At 40.5% G+C, this 14,777-nt stretch overlaps 1 protein-coding gene across 1 annotated transcript in view; it reads left to right on the top strand.

Annotated features, from left to right (window-relative positions):
• The first annotated feature begins 713 nt into the window (after window positions 1-713).
• Window positions 714-14,777, top strand: part of LOC117963175 (thrombospondin type-1 domain-containing protein 4-like) — a 154,515-nt gene continuing 140,451 nt past the window's right edge. The window contains exons 1-3 of the mRNA XM_058994888.1: window positions 714-1,232; window positions 5,738-5,851; window positions 10,060-10,129. Of these exons, the coding sequence (XP_058850871.1) occupies window positions 5,823-5,851; window positions 10,060-10,129 (99 nt within the window). The 5' untranslated portion in view covers window positions 714-1,232; window positions 5,738-5,822. The remainder of the gene's footprint in view (window positions 1,233-5,737; window positions 5,852-10,059; window positions 10,130-14,777) is intronic.

Here is a 14,777-nt window from a genome sequence, read left to right on the forward strand (position 1 = left end):
TAATAATGATAATAAAATATTGTATTAAAAAATGGATTATAACATTATTTTTAAACAATGGGGCTGACTTTCAAAGACTTTTTTTTTTCAAAAGGACAAAAAAGACTTTTTAAGGTTCCAAAAATGGAAATCAACACACTTCCTCCTATCTTCAACATTTGAATACACTGAAAATGACTTTGAATGTGTTAAATCGTGTGAACCCAGCATATGACCAAATGTGTCATAAGCATCACACACATGGGAGGGTTCATACGCAAAAAACACTTATTATCATATAATAGACGTATATCCCAAACTCAACACCACACAACCATCATGACAGTAAAAATACACATAATGAATCGTCCTCACCTTTGTATAAGTTAGTGATCAGCAGATGTGTCAGCCGCACGAAGAGCACAGCGTGTGGTTTTCACTAAAACTACTGTGCAGAATAAATGGATATTTGTGTAAATACCGGGACTTTCTTCCTATGCATCGGGACGCGGGACATTTGCTAGGAAATCGGGACTGTCCCGACCAGATAGGGTCTGTTGACATGAATGCATGTTATTGATTATTACTATTGTAATCTATGCAATACTTAGTACTAGAGTATATTTCAGCAAAACATCAAATATACTTGAACTGTTACCATCGTTATTTAAATATGTGCAAATGCAATATGTGCCACATGATACATTACATGACAAAACATTGTCAACTTCCCATGTCTGATGCCGTTGGTTCTGTGTAAAACCTGCTTTGTCAATAACGTGAACATACTGTAACTGGCAACCCTGCACGCTTCTCCCTTTCTTTCTTTCGGAAACGAAACCACCGGCAGAGGGCACTCTTGGCCGACCTCGCTAAGACGCTTTCACTCTCTGTTCCCATGGCTCTTATTGACCAGAGACAGAAAATAGCAATGCGAAGGGAGCCGTAAGAACTCGAGTGCGACAGAATAGCTTCTTTGCATTGACACACACTCACCTTGGACCTCGGAAAGGTTTTTTTTTTTTGGATGATGAACCGGACCGCGCCTTGGTTTTGAGAACTGTTGCGGGTGCGTGGAAGTCGCCTTTTACCTTGGACCCGGACCTGCTGGATCTAAAAGTTACACATCTTTGCAGTTCATGGGTTTAAATTACTACACGCACAATTTCCTTTATTCTTGGGCTGTGGAATTTTGAGGGAGCTCCGGTCGCAAGTGTAGGGGACTCAACAGCTCTCAGTCACGTACTGACAAGGTAAGCATTATTTACAAACTTGAATTTGGTGGTGCTTTGCTGGGGATTTTTAATGTCTATTTTACCAAATTGTGTGTTTTACCTGCACACTTTTATGTAACTGTTTGTTAATAGTTTACAACACAATAGTTTGTAAAATGAACTTACTGTTTTTGGTTGTTCTGTTGTCCTTACTGCATAGTGTTTTGCAACAGAGATTGTGAATTATTTATCTAAAGCCACATAAACACGAGTCAATGTATGTTTATGTGCATTTGAGTTTTCTTTTTTTTTTAATGAAACCTATTCATGCAGTACATATAAAACATATACATTTAAACAATGGTACAAATCAGTATTTTTAAAAATATATTATGAATGCATATTGGATTAAGAAAGGTATAATACGCGTTTAAAGGTATGCAACTAAAAATCTAGTCACACTACTGTATGAATTCAGTCACATCATAAAACATTATGACATTATAAAACTTTATATTCATTCAAATATACAACTTCACAAACAGAACCGTTAACGAATAATAACATTATTGCATTATACAGTATACACATCCAGCATTTTATGTAAAGGTGTGCGTGAGTGAGTGTGTGTTTCAAATCCGTACATTCACACCCGTGGAAATGAGTCAGTCTCGTGTTTCACTTTTTCAGAAACAGAATAGTGTGGGCGTGAACGTAATGGCTCAAAATTGACGTCTAAGGAATGCTGGAGTTTGTTATGGTTGTGTTGACACAATGTACAGCGGCTGTAGTATAGCAGTAGCACCGCCTCTCGCTCTACCTGTGTTGTAGTTCTTTTACTTAGATAACACGTTACACGGACATCATGCAGTCGGAATGCATAAGAAAGTAACAGGTCTCTGCAACTTCACCCTCGCTCGCGTTCTCCCTCTGGCTCGTATTACCTGCAGTAAGGTGAAGCGAATCCTGACAATGCCTGAGGTTTCTTTCAGTGTGCGTTAAACTGGAGATGCACCTCAGCACGCCGCATACCTGTCGCCCAATGCTACATTTCCTAGATTACAATGCTCTGGTTTCACATACTGGACCGACGCCGCTGTTTGATATGGCCCAGTTCCACACCTCCCACAGCTGCCTCCAGGTACTCTTTGGAATAATTTGGGCCTTTTAGTAATAAGGAATCCCCTAGTGCTATGGTTCTTACCACAGTCCTTAAGTAAACCATTTTTAAATCTGTATTTTGTTTTACAGTGCATGTACCATATGTAGCACATCCTTTCATGTCACTGGACCTCCCTTGATTGATAAATTGGTTGATGATTATGAATCACACTAGTGCAAGACAGCAGATCTGACAGATTTGAATTGATTTGTTGGTTGGCAGGTGCATCTGTTTGTTCAATGACAAAGTGATGACTGTATGTTCTGTTATGGAGAACAATATTTCTTGCAGAATTCCATCCTTATCTTGCTGGAAAGAACTAGAGGTGGCAATCATTGAAGCAAGTCCATACCCTTCCAGAACAATTTAAACATTGCTGGCGTGTAACTTTGAACCAGTCCTGCCCTAGCTTCTCATTGCCGCCAGTCTCAGTCATCCGACTGACAGTGTTATGGCAGGTGTTTCTAGTTTTCTGTCCAACACCTGTATGTTTGTACAGCTGACTACTAACTAATACAAAATATGCAGTGAAAAGACTGCAATTGAGCCAGTGTCATAGAAAAGGGTCAGTGGCATCAAGTGCAATGTTATTTTTGTCCAGCAGGTGGCTGTGACTAAAACAGAATGCAGGTGTTTATTTTCAGCAGATAGTTGAGGAAAGCTAAGTTTTTTTTTTTTAATAGAGACCATCTATAACTTTAAACATATCACTTCACCTCTATAAACTAACATATGATTATCGTAGGAATAATGTTCATTTAGGGCAAGTTTTATAGAAAAGGTGTTTTTATTATCTCAAATTGGTTCATTCACACCTCATTTGGTATTCTCAGTAATCTCAGTGTCTTTTTTTTTTAGTTCCCCTTTTTGAAGCTAACAGACCAAATGCATGTGATGAAGTGCTCATTAACATGGTTCTCCAGCCATTCTCACAAATCCAATGGGATTATTATTTTTTTTAAAAAATCTAGTAAATTTACATTTTGATAAAGCAGGGTTGACCTGGGTGACAGACGCAAGGGCACAATGCACGTATCAATGCCCCGGAAGCAGCTTGTTACTGATGCATCCATCCAAGCTTCTCTGGATTGAACCGTCGGCCCAGATGTTGATTAGAACAAATGTTTCTACATCCCTGCTGCAATCTGGCTCATGAAGTGAAACCTTCACTCAGGTGTGGCTGTTTGTTATTGCGTCGGCTCACGAATGGCCGTCATGCATTTTGTCTCGCTCAATCCGGGTCAAAGCGTGTCGACCCATACTAGCCATGATCCGGGTCCAGACCCGGGTAGGAGTGCCAGTGTGAAAGGGGCTTTAGGATATGGCTGGCATACCCCATAACCCACTCCATGCTCCATTGTAGGGTATTTGTGCTGACGTTACTTATTAGATAAACTTTTTACCTAATAGCCTGTAACTGGGGTTTTCAACCGGGGGTATGCGTACCCCTGGGGGTACTTCTAAGGGTCATAGGGGGTACGCAGGACGACTCAGAAATGCACAAATAAAAATGAAAGTAAAAGAAAATAATGATTTTGTAATGGCATTATATATTCTCAAAAACACTGTATAATTATTTAATCTTTGTTTAGCAGCTCAAAGTGAACGGCAGATGGAAAAAAAACACAGAATCTGTCACATCGACATTTTCCACCTGTACACATGCGCATTTCGATTGAGTGGATTTCTGCTCTGATATACAGGTGAAGCAGGCGTCTGGCGATTGTGCCTATGGAGAGCGTTTTGTGCTGCTCATGATCCTTGCAGTTTTCAACTTGTCGTATCAGTGAAGCACAATGTTTCTGCAATTTTTAGAAGTATAGATGTTCCGGTAAACATAAATAGTAATCCCAATACTTAGACTTTTTTTTTAAATGTATTATCGCGGCTGCATTTTAGTAACTGATTGAAATGGATGCATTTCTTACTTACAAAACAAAACAAATGAAGAAAACACAAGAGTCTGCAGAAAGTGCAAAGCGACAGAAAGTTATACAGAGTCCCTTTGGATAATGTTCATGCTGGCTTTAATAAAAATAAAAAATAAACATTTGTCATTGTTAGTTATAGATAATGTCTTTGATACCGTAAACATTTTAAACAGCAGACAAAAGTATGCTGAGGTGGGAAGTATTATTATTATTAGTTTATTTAGCAGACGCCTTTATCCAAGGCGACTTACAGAGACGAGGGTGTGTGAATTATGCATCAGCTGCAGAGTCACTTACAACTACGTCTCACCCGAAAGATGGAGCACAAGGAGGTTAAGTGGCTTGTTCAGGGTCACACAATGAGTCAGTGGCTGAGGTGGGATTTGAACCAGGGACCTTCTGGTTACAAGCCCTTTCTTTAACCACTGTACCACACAGCAACATTTACAGTGCAGACTATTTTGTATTATTTATAATGACTTTCCTCAATAGAAAGCGAATACGAGTGTTTCCAAAGAGATTATTAAATACTGTCTTTTCAGCCTGTGCATCCAAAGACATGTAATTAAGTTTTAAGAATGAAGCCTACTGTTTGGTATTCTGCCTTAAACGAGCAGTCTGTCAGTCCTAGACGGTTGTGAAAGAATGTGTTAATCAGATTATTTTGTCTTTTATTGCAACTGTAGTACCATCAAAAAAAGGTTGCAAACCCCTGGCATAGAATTAGCTATCCTGTTTATACCACAAGTATTATATATATGTCAGTTCATTTCATTTGAGTTATGTCGAAAGCCATTCTGATTGGCTGTACCCTAGCAACCACCTACGGTTTAGTAATACAGTATATATCATGCCCTGCTGTAGGGAATAGACCCCAAGCCAGCCCTGTATCCCCTTCTTTGGGAGTGGGAGTGCAGTTCAGTCTCCATGCTGGACCGGATTGCCTCTTTGTGGATGAATTTATGATGTGTCTTGTGATGTCTTAGTGGACCACTGTAGCAGACTTACAGAAAAATCTAGTGCAGTAGCCTACTGCGTCAGTTCCTGTAGCTCCACAATTTTGTGTTAATTTTATCTGAACTTAAATTGACAACATATGTGTGTCGCTCACTGACCAGGGGGTGAGAACCAGTATGTGTGTCCATCACTGATCTGGAGGGGTGAGATGACCAGTCTGTGTGTCCATCACTGATCAGGAGGGGAGAGGACCAGTCTGTGTGTCTCTCACTGATCAGGAGGGGAGAGGACCAGACTGTGTCCCTCACTGATCAAGAGGAGAGAGGACCAGTATGTGTGTCTCTCACTGATCAGGAGGGGGAGAGGGCCAGTCTTTGTCCCTCAGGAGAGTACAGCTAATGTGACATCTTTAGCAGATGGGAGTTTGCAAAACAATACCGTGTATCTGTAGAAAAGCTTTTGAAATCATTAAGAGTATTTTTTGTTTTTTTTAGGAAACCGTTTCATGTTGGGCCCAGCTTGTGAAAAGAAAATCTTCCTCTGTTTGGAATCTCATCTTCCTGTCCAATACTTGGGAATATGGTAGAAAACTTCTCTGGAATTCTGAGGTAAAAAAATTAGCCGTTTTATTGTATTTTTTGCATAATATTTTAAAGATTAACTATTTTTGATCTCAAAAGTAGCCTAAAATTGTACAAGGACAACAAACACATGTTACATACAAAGTCCTCGTCCCTTATTTAAATCCCGTTCATTTTATACGTATAACATGAATTTTTAAGCCCAATATGCAATACTTTGCATTTCTTAACAGTAAAATTAATTTGCCACAAGTTTGCCACAAGTTTGTCAAAATGCCTTAGAATTAGCTGGGCTGCGGATTCAGATTCCACTAAAGAGTCCACTACCCAAGCTTGGTATCATCTGCAAATTTGACAATCTTGCAATGTGTATCTTGGTCCAAGCTGTGTCTTTAAATGAGGAACAGTACAGACCTTCATGGTACCCCACTAAGCACATCAACCCAGTCTGATTTTACAGCTCTGCTTTGTGTTTTTTAACCAGTTATGTATTCAATTGTCCTCCCTTGTTATTATTATTATTTATTTCTTAGCAGACACCCTTATCCAGGGCGACTTACAATTGTTACAAGATATCACATTATTTTTACATAGAATTACATTATTTTTATATACAATTACCCATTTATACAGTTGGGTTTTTACTGGAGCAATCTAGGTAAAGTACCTTGCTCAAGGGTACAGGAGCAGTGTCCCCTACCTAGGATTGAACCCACGACCCCCCGGTCAAGAGTCCAGAGCCCTAACCACTACTCCACACTGCTGCCCTTGTATTCCTGTGGATTTAAATTTACTTTTAAACTTCATACACTTTAACTCGACGTGTCATACTTGTAAACACATATTTGTAATGCTTAATTGTAGTATTATGGGTATTCGTGGAGCAATAAAGTAAGTCTATAACTGGCCTTTCATGTGTAGGCTACTTGCCTTTTATATAGTCTGAACAATAACATTTCATCCAAGTTAGAATAAAAAGATCCGCCAAGTTAGCCCCATTGTTTTTTTTTAATAACTTGGCCCCTTTTGTAAATATCACATCATTACTTGGCCGATATGTTTATTCTAACTATCCTAGGATTTGAACCCATGCTTTCAGGAAACTAATGCCGAGAGAAAGGGCCATGGTGGTCACAAAACATTCAATTGAAAACAAATGGTATAAAATAGTAATACAAGTGAGAGTTGGAACACAGTATACATTTTAATGTGCATGTGGTGGTCAAGTGTCTAGATCTGTAAATAAATATAAGTAGAAACAGACAATAATAAGCACCCACAGAATTGTGATAGTTGTGTCGATACCCCAGTTGTCCACAAAGTTCTGTATAGAAAGGTCCTTCCCACTTTCTATCTTGGCAGGAGTAACTGGCACTCTCAATATCTCAGCTAGGGTTGATATGATATCCAGGACGTGGTACCGGGTCACTGGTATGCCTGGCATATTAATAGTAACTAATGAAATACTTGGAAATGAGCCCCAAGCTAAAAATGAAAATCATCGGTCCAATACAGATACTAGCAAGTCCTTGCTAGACAACATCTGTTGCCTTTTAACTTCTTTGATTATGGATACATGTCTTTAATACACTGTGGTATATGCTAGATAAAACCCACCACCAGGAGTAAAGGGTGGTTAGGGGGACCTGTATCAAGATTGACCAACTCAATGCTAAATTGGTGGAGTGTAACGTAACGCTCTGCCGCGGCACAAATTTGACCCCATCCTGAATGTATTAACTGGCCCAAAATTAATGAGGCACAGCGTAAATGCTTAAATGCTCTGCGCCGGTGCTCAGAATGTGCTACTGGTAGCACAGATTAACAGACTAATCTGAAAAATAGCGCCTCCCCTCCAAATGGGCTACCTCAATTGAATAATAGGTAGGTCATTTGAAGAGGCAGAAATGACAGTTCAAAATGGGCTAACCTGTTTTTTAAATAAAGTGTACAGGTTTTAACCCAATAAAGCCCGGGTAGCTCATCTGGAAAGGCAGAAATGACCCGTGTTAACTGTGTCTTGACTTTATATTATATTATTATTATACGACGGATAAAACCAAATATACATAATGAAAAGGATAACTGAATGAACCAAGTTTATTATATGACGAATCCAAACAATTGTACATAATGAAATAGCTGGTATCGAGCTATAATTTAATCCTCAGGGAGATCAAAAAGGGTAATGCGGACCCTAAATACTCTCCTTTCTTCTAAGTACTGTCCCTCTGTTCCTGGGTTGTTCCGGAAGTTTAGGAGCCTGCACTCTCTGTCGTAAGAAATACGTTATGACTGCTGCCATAATGCTCTTTCCTATCAGCTGCTTTCTGACTTTTTCTTTGCACCCAAATAAGACCAATTTGAAATCAGACTTATTTGTGGACCCATTTAGAGCCGACACAGCTCTTCTGCTGCTTCATAAATCTCATTTTAATATCACAGACTTAATTTACAAATGCGCCACACCTACAATTTGCCCATGCATATAATTAAGGCTTGACACCCCTTAAAATGCATGGTTAACCCTTTGCAGTCCATTTATTAAGTGCGTGTCAGGCGCGTCAGGTCCAATTTACTTTCACACGCGCAGTTAATTTTAGACGCGCTGTTTAAAAGTATTTTTTTTCCACAGTCAAACGGGTTTAAAAGGCCCTGCATATCAACAAAGCACTCACTAGGCATCTCCAGCCCCGCCCCACCCTTTCTTTCACTATAGCTTTCACATATGCTAAGAAATAAATAATAATAATAATAATAATAGTCGTACATACCGATCAATCATCTCCTGATCACTCGTTTTATCACCAAACGCCTCAATAATGCGATCCAAGTCATTATTTTATTACTATAACATCTGAAAAAAGCTCTGCAAATGTCTGTGATATTCTCTGAGCGCTGATGCGGTAACAGCCAGCTTGTTTCCTTATGGCCGCCGTTATCTGATGCCAGGGGCAAGTATGACTATTCATGAGATAGGCCCTTTTTTTCGGCTTGTCTCGGCTCCTGTCGCTCCCACTTGGCCATTGAATGGTTTTCTCAGCTTTTTCCGGAGAAAAAACGACTAGAAACCCGTTTTTTGCGTTTTTTTCATGATGTCGGACAGGGTCCGACATTGGACCAGATAGAAATAATTGCAATGTTGGACCAGGTCCGAAATAGGACTGGAAAGGGTTAATGAGCAGAGGAGTGCATTGCATGGCGGAGCATGTTTTGGCGGTGCTAACATGGCCTTAACTTGCCAAAAGTGACATGATAATACAGGAAAAATTTCAGGCCGACGTAAACTCGACGCTATGGTCTTAATGCCGTCACAAACACTTGATACATGCCCCCCCCGAGTGTTTGTAGCTAACTAAATAATTCCTCTGCCATTCATTATAGTAGTCTCAAATGTCCAGTTTTAAAGAAACACATGTTATAGTAAACGCATATTTAAAAAAAAAATATGATATGGTACTGCACTTGGTAAAATAAATCTCTGTTTGCAAGCCATGCTTTCAGTTTGTGTTGTACTTGCCTGGTCATTCCACCTGGAGGGAGAAATTGCTCCCACCCCTTTAATGGCTTCATTCCAACCATAACCAATTAGGTGCTTCCCCTGATGACTACTGTACATGCTTGTAACCCAGAAGACACTACTGAGGTGAAATGACCCAGGAAGTGTAAATAGATGACCCAAGAATAAAGTATAGAAACAGAGAGCTTCCTTTAACCCGATATCCTGTTTTGAAAGGAACAGTGTTTCTTTTAAACAGTATATAGTGAAATGAGCTGTGTGACAGGTAATATTGATGGGATTATTTTGTTAGATACAACCACGTTAAACAATCATGTAAAATGCTTCAGATTCTCAGGCTGTTTAAAGGGGCAGCTCTGGGGATTCACAACTTGACATAAAAGTGTCCTGATTAGCTGAAGAGAGCAGGCCCACTGTTATACGTTTATATGTCGTGTGTAGGGCGAGGTGACTGCGGGAGGGCTACTCAAACTGCTACAAAGAGACACCTTACATCTTAGTTTATTAGAGTTTTTTATGATTGTTTTTTTTTAACTTTAGAACCATGTGGCATATACACGGGATGACATCTGTACACAGTAGAAGATGTACTGGATTGTTGGCAAATCCTTAACGGTGATTGGTTGGTTTCTCACATGTGATTGATAATTTAAATGAAATCTGAGGTTCTTGCTTTGCTTTCCTGTCCTGATCCCGGCCTTGTGTTTCCCCACAGAGTTTCCATAGCCCTGTCGCTGATCGGGTCCAGCCTGGTGGTGTCTCAGCACTCTGTGGAACACAGAAAGGTAACCTCCTTCCCTCCTCAAGTACAGCTGTGGTAATTCAGCACTTGAACTTACAGTGGATCTCCTCCTAGCGGCTGGTTAGCTAATGAGACTGAAGACGTTTGTCTGTGATCCATGAGGTTAGAGGTTCATGTCTAGCCCTTGCCTTTCCATTCAATTCAGTGGGCCAAGCCATTACAAACTGCTCCATTTAGTTACTGACTTATCTGCTGTACCGTTTTTATAGTGTATGTGTGAGAAAGGAAAGGATAAAGATCAAAAGGATGGTAAAAGGTGCTCAAATAGATCCCCTAGTAAAGTCATTATTTACTAGAATGGTACCACAGTGTTAACATTTTCATATTTTTTTACACAACAGTAATCCACTGCCTTTAGGTAGACTATCAGTGTCTGTATCAGGGCCAATGCATATTGATCATTTTCCGGTGATACTTTACATATTTTTAAATCTCCAAAATTTGATTAAACTGTTTTAAAAATACCTAGTAACAATATTACACTTCAATAGTCTTTTATTTGGTTATTGTATCATGGACTAGGCACAGAGAGTGTCTAAGCAGACATTTCCTCAATTCCAAGAGAGACAGACTGGCCGACAACAGAGACAGACTGACAGACAAGAGAGGCAGACTGACAGACAAGAGAGACAGACTGGCAGACAAGAGAGACAGACTGACAGACAACAGACAGACTGGCAGACAAGAGAGACAGACTGACAGACAAGAGAGACAGACTGACAGACAAGAGAGACAGACTGGCAGACAAGAGAGACAGACTGACAGACAAGAGAGGCAGACTGACAGACAAGAGAGACAGACTGGCAGACAACAGACAGACTGGCAGACAAGAGAGACAGACTGACAGACAAGAGAGACAGACTGACAGACAAGAGAGACAGACTGGCAGACAAGAGAGACAGACTGGCAGACAAGAGAGACAGACTGACAGACAAGAGAGACAGACTGACAGACAGTGCCAAGCAGTTATCAAAGCCAAAGGAGTGCCCAAAGCAGTCATATATTGTACCGTGTTTGTTTTGTTTTGTCTTTAACATTTTTAAAAATAGGGGATCGTAAGAATTAATTGTATTGTGTTGTATTCAGTACATCTTAGAAGAGAACTCTTAGAAGTTTTAACAGTTCAAACATATTTTGATACTATTTATATTCGGAGAAGCAAGATATTTAATATTTATAGTCATCACTATTGATAACCAGCTAGGAAGAAGGTATTTACTGTAGGGAGATATACAGATAGGCATAAGCAGCCATACTGTACTGGTAGATAGACAGACTTAAAGAAAGCTGACAAAAGCCAGTGATTGAATTAGAGACAGACAAGCAGAGATGGACGGATTTGGTAAGACCATAGACAGATGTACGGAAGTACAGAAATATATTGTCAAAGAGAATTTGATGTGTTAGTAAAAACAAGCTGTGTATCGTGCTGTTTCATTTCAAGCAGTTTGGGGTATTTATATTAGGAGTGGAATGTGCTGCTCGGCCAGTTGTCTGACCTTAACTTGATCTAAAGGGTGACAGTGTGGGAGAGTTGCATTGCTCAAGCAGACAGGGGCAGGGGTGGTACTGTTGCTTCTACATTAAATCACTGAGCTTCTTTAAGTGCCTCTACTCTGTAAATGGTTGCAGGGTTAGAAAGCCACACTAGTCCAGCATTCTGTCCTGGACCCTCCTTGTATATTATTGAACTGACCAGGTGCCCAGGAATTTGAGCAACCAGACCCCAGCTACTGTAACTCTGCCATGAACTGTACACGCTCATCACAGGATGGGTAAGCCTTACCTCAGTCAAGGTCACTCATTACAGGATGGTCTTACCTGAGTCAAGGTTTGCCATGAGAGCTTGTTCATGGAGCTATGGATATAGCTGGTTGCTCAAACCCCAGACTCCCAGTTATTTGAATAACATACTTAATTGGTGGAGGTCTGAAACCCAGGACTGGGTGCAGGGTTAGTGTGAGTTTTTAACTCAGACAGTGCTGTCCTCATCTGAAATGGGTTGTGTCACATGATTCACTCTTCACTGCACAGCACACGTAAAACATCAGGTATAGAGAATGTGTCATGGTATTTTATTGTATGAGCTCTATTACAAATAGGATGTTGTGACAGAGAGCGAATGAATCCTAATCTACAATCTCCTTCCCGACCTGTGAGGGCGCTGTATAACAGGAACAGTGTGCCCCGGACTGGATGGTTTGACAGTTCATTCCAGGGTCAGTTGGGAGTCAGCCATCCAGAAAGGGGGCGGGGCCACAATACCAGAAGTCACTGCCTTAATATGGTAGGCGATGTGTCAGTCACGAATTGGAGGATACGTGATTAGACTCACCACCGAAGGAGGCGTGACTAAGGGTATTTCAGGGAATGTGGCCAAGCAATCTGTTCCTTTTGTTTTGGTTACAAGCGAACTGACCGAAAACGCATAACCGTGAGCGCTGTATTTTGTTGTGTGTCTAACCTATTTATTTATAATTGTTATACGGCTAAACACCTGGGAGCTGTCGCTGTCAAGCCAGCATTAACCCCGGATTACAACTACTGCACCAGTCACTATTCACTGTGTATTCACCACCAGCACGGGAGCAACGCGAAAGGACGCGGAGCCGTGCCGGGACATTGCCTTTGTTTATTATTATGTCAGGACTGAAACCCAGTATTATTTCGCTGAGCAAACTACACATTGGTGTGTAGTTGCCAGCGCTATTATTGAACGGTGCCAAACCGTGAAACAGAAAATAAAAGAACTTGCACCATAAATTCTGTCTGTGTGTGTGTGTGTGTTATTATTAGAGCACTGCATTACCTCTACACCTGCGCACTACTAACCTCTTTGCCACAGATGTCTAAGTGTGTCTCAGTTGTGAATAAAAGGACAGTCTTTCACACAAAGTTCAATTGCAGACTGATTGGTTCCATGAGATACAGAACTAAGTTTATGTTTGTGAAACTTTGGGAGGTGCTCTAGACTTACCCCTACAATGATCAAAGTTATTTTTCTTTACACATTGTATTATAAAGCTGCCTCTGTGTAACCTGATTTGCTGCAACAGCTCACTAGACTACTTATCAGTAACATTAAAAAATGTATTTTACTATTACTAAACTTTAGCCAAACATTTAAAATACAAACTCCTGATGGGAGAACCCCCAGCGTTTATTTCAATTTAAAATACAAACGTTCTTCCCTGATATGTCTCTCTGCCTTTTAATGCTTATCTATGCTTTACCATGCTTTCACTATGCTGTATTAAACTTTGCTATACTTTTACTATGGGTTGAACAGTTTATTTAATACATTATATATTTCTTACTAAATGGAGATCAATGTTTATGTTTAAGTGCACAATATCTAAATGTTAGTTTTACTTCTCATTAGTCAAGCCTTTGTGAAATGGCCCATTTGTAAACAAGGAAGCCCCAGCTGGGAGGTCCCCCCGCCCCGTGTATTTCAACTATACGGTTTGGCTAATGAGGCAGAACTAGGATATTGTTGTTTTCCGAATGTAGGGAGATTTCCTCTTTGAGGAGTTTAATGAGATTTTGAGATAAGCTGAATAAAATCCCCAAGGAGAGTTTGGTTTTAGCCGAGTTCCTGAGACGTAGAGGATTATACTATGTAACACAATTTTTGTTCCTGGGTAGTAAGTGTTATTTCCTAATTGCTTATGCCTCAAAAGTATAGAAAATGGCTATTATTCCCCACAAACTTTGCTTTTGTGACCAGGACAGTGATATTTTGAAATTTACCTATTTCCAATGAGAAAACAGGCGAATTTGTGTCTTTTCGTTCACATAAAGTCAGAAAAAAACAACATATGAATCCAAATTAACATGTATTTATACTAAAGTAATACAAAAATGACTACAAAAGATTTAGAAGTGAGTAGTTTTTCAAGATTTACGATTATACTGTAAATCACTTTCACGAATCAGCCCCCAAATGTAATCTCCCATCATGTTCTCGTTATACTGTCCTTGGTAGCGGCGTTCAAAGTCCAGTATATCCTGGTGAAAGCGCTCGCTTGCTCCTCCGAGTACGCTCCCATGTTCTCCTTGAATTTATCAAGATGAGCATCAAGGATATGGACTTTGAGGGACATCCTACAGCCCATTGTGCCGTAGTTCTTCACCAGAGTCTCAACCAGCTCCACATAGTTTTCGGCCTTGTGATTGCCCAGGAAGCCCCGAACCACTGCGACAAAGCTGTTCCAAGCCGCTTTCTCCTTACTAGTGAGCTTCTTGGGGAATTTATTGCACTCCAGGATCTTCTTTATCTGTGGTCCGACGAAGACACCGGCTTTGACCTTTGCCTTTGACAGCTTAGGGAAGAAGTCTTGAAGGTACTTGAAGGCTGCCGACTCCTTATCTAGAGCTCTGACAAATTGTTTCATAAGGCCCAATTTGATGTGCAGTGGTGGCATCAGCACCTTCCGGGGGTCCACCAGTGGCTCCCACTTGACGTTGTTCCTCCCCACAGAGAACTCGGTCCGCTGTGGCCAGTCCCGCCTGTGGTAGTGCGCCTTGGTGTCCCTGCTGTCCCAAAGGCAATTTCCTTGATGCTCATCTTGATAAATTCAAGGAGAACATGGGAACGTACTCGGAGGAGCAAGGCGAGCGCTTCCTCC

Source organism: Acipenser ruthenus, chromosome 21 (genome assembly GCF_902713425.1).
Source record: "Acipenser ruthenus chromosome 21, fAciRut3.2 maternal haplotype, whole genome shotgun sequence".
NCBI classification, from domain to species: Eukaryota; Metazoa; Chordata; class Actinopteri; order Acipenseriformes; family Acipenseridae; genus Acipenser; species Acipenser ruthenus.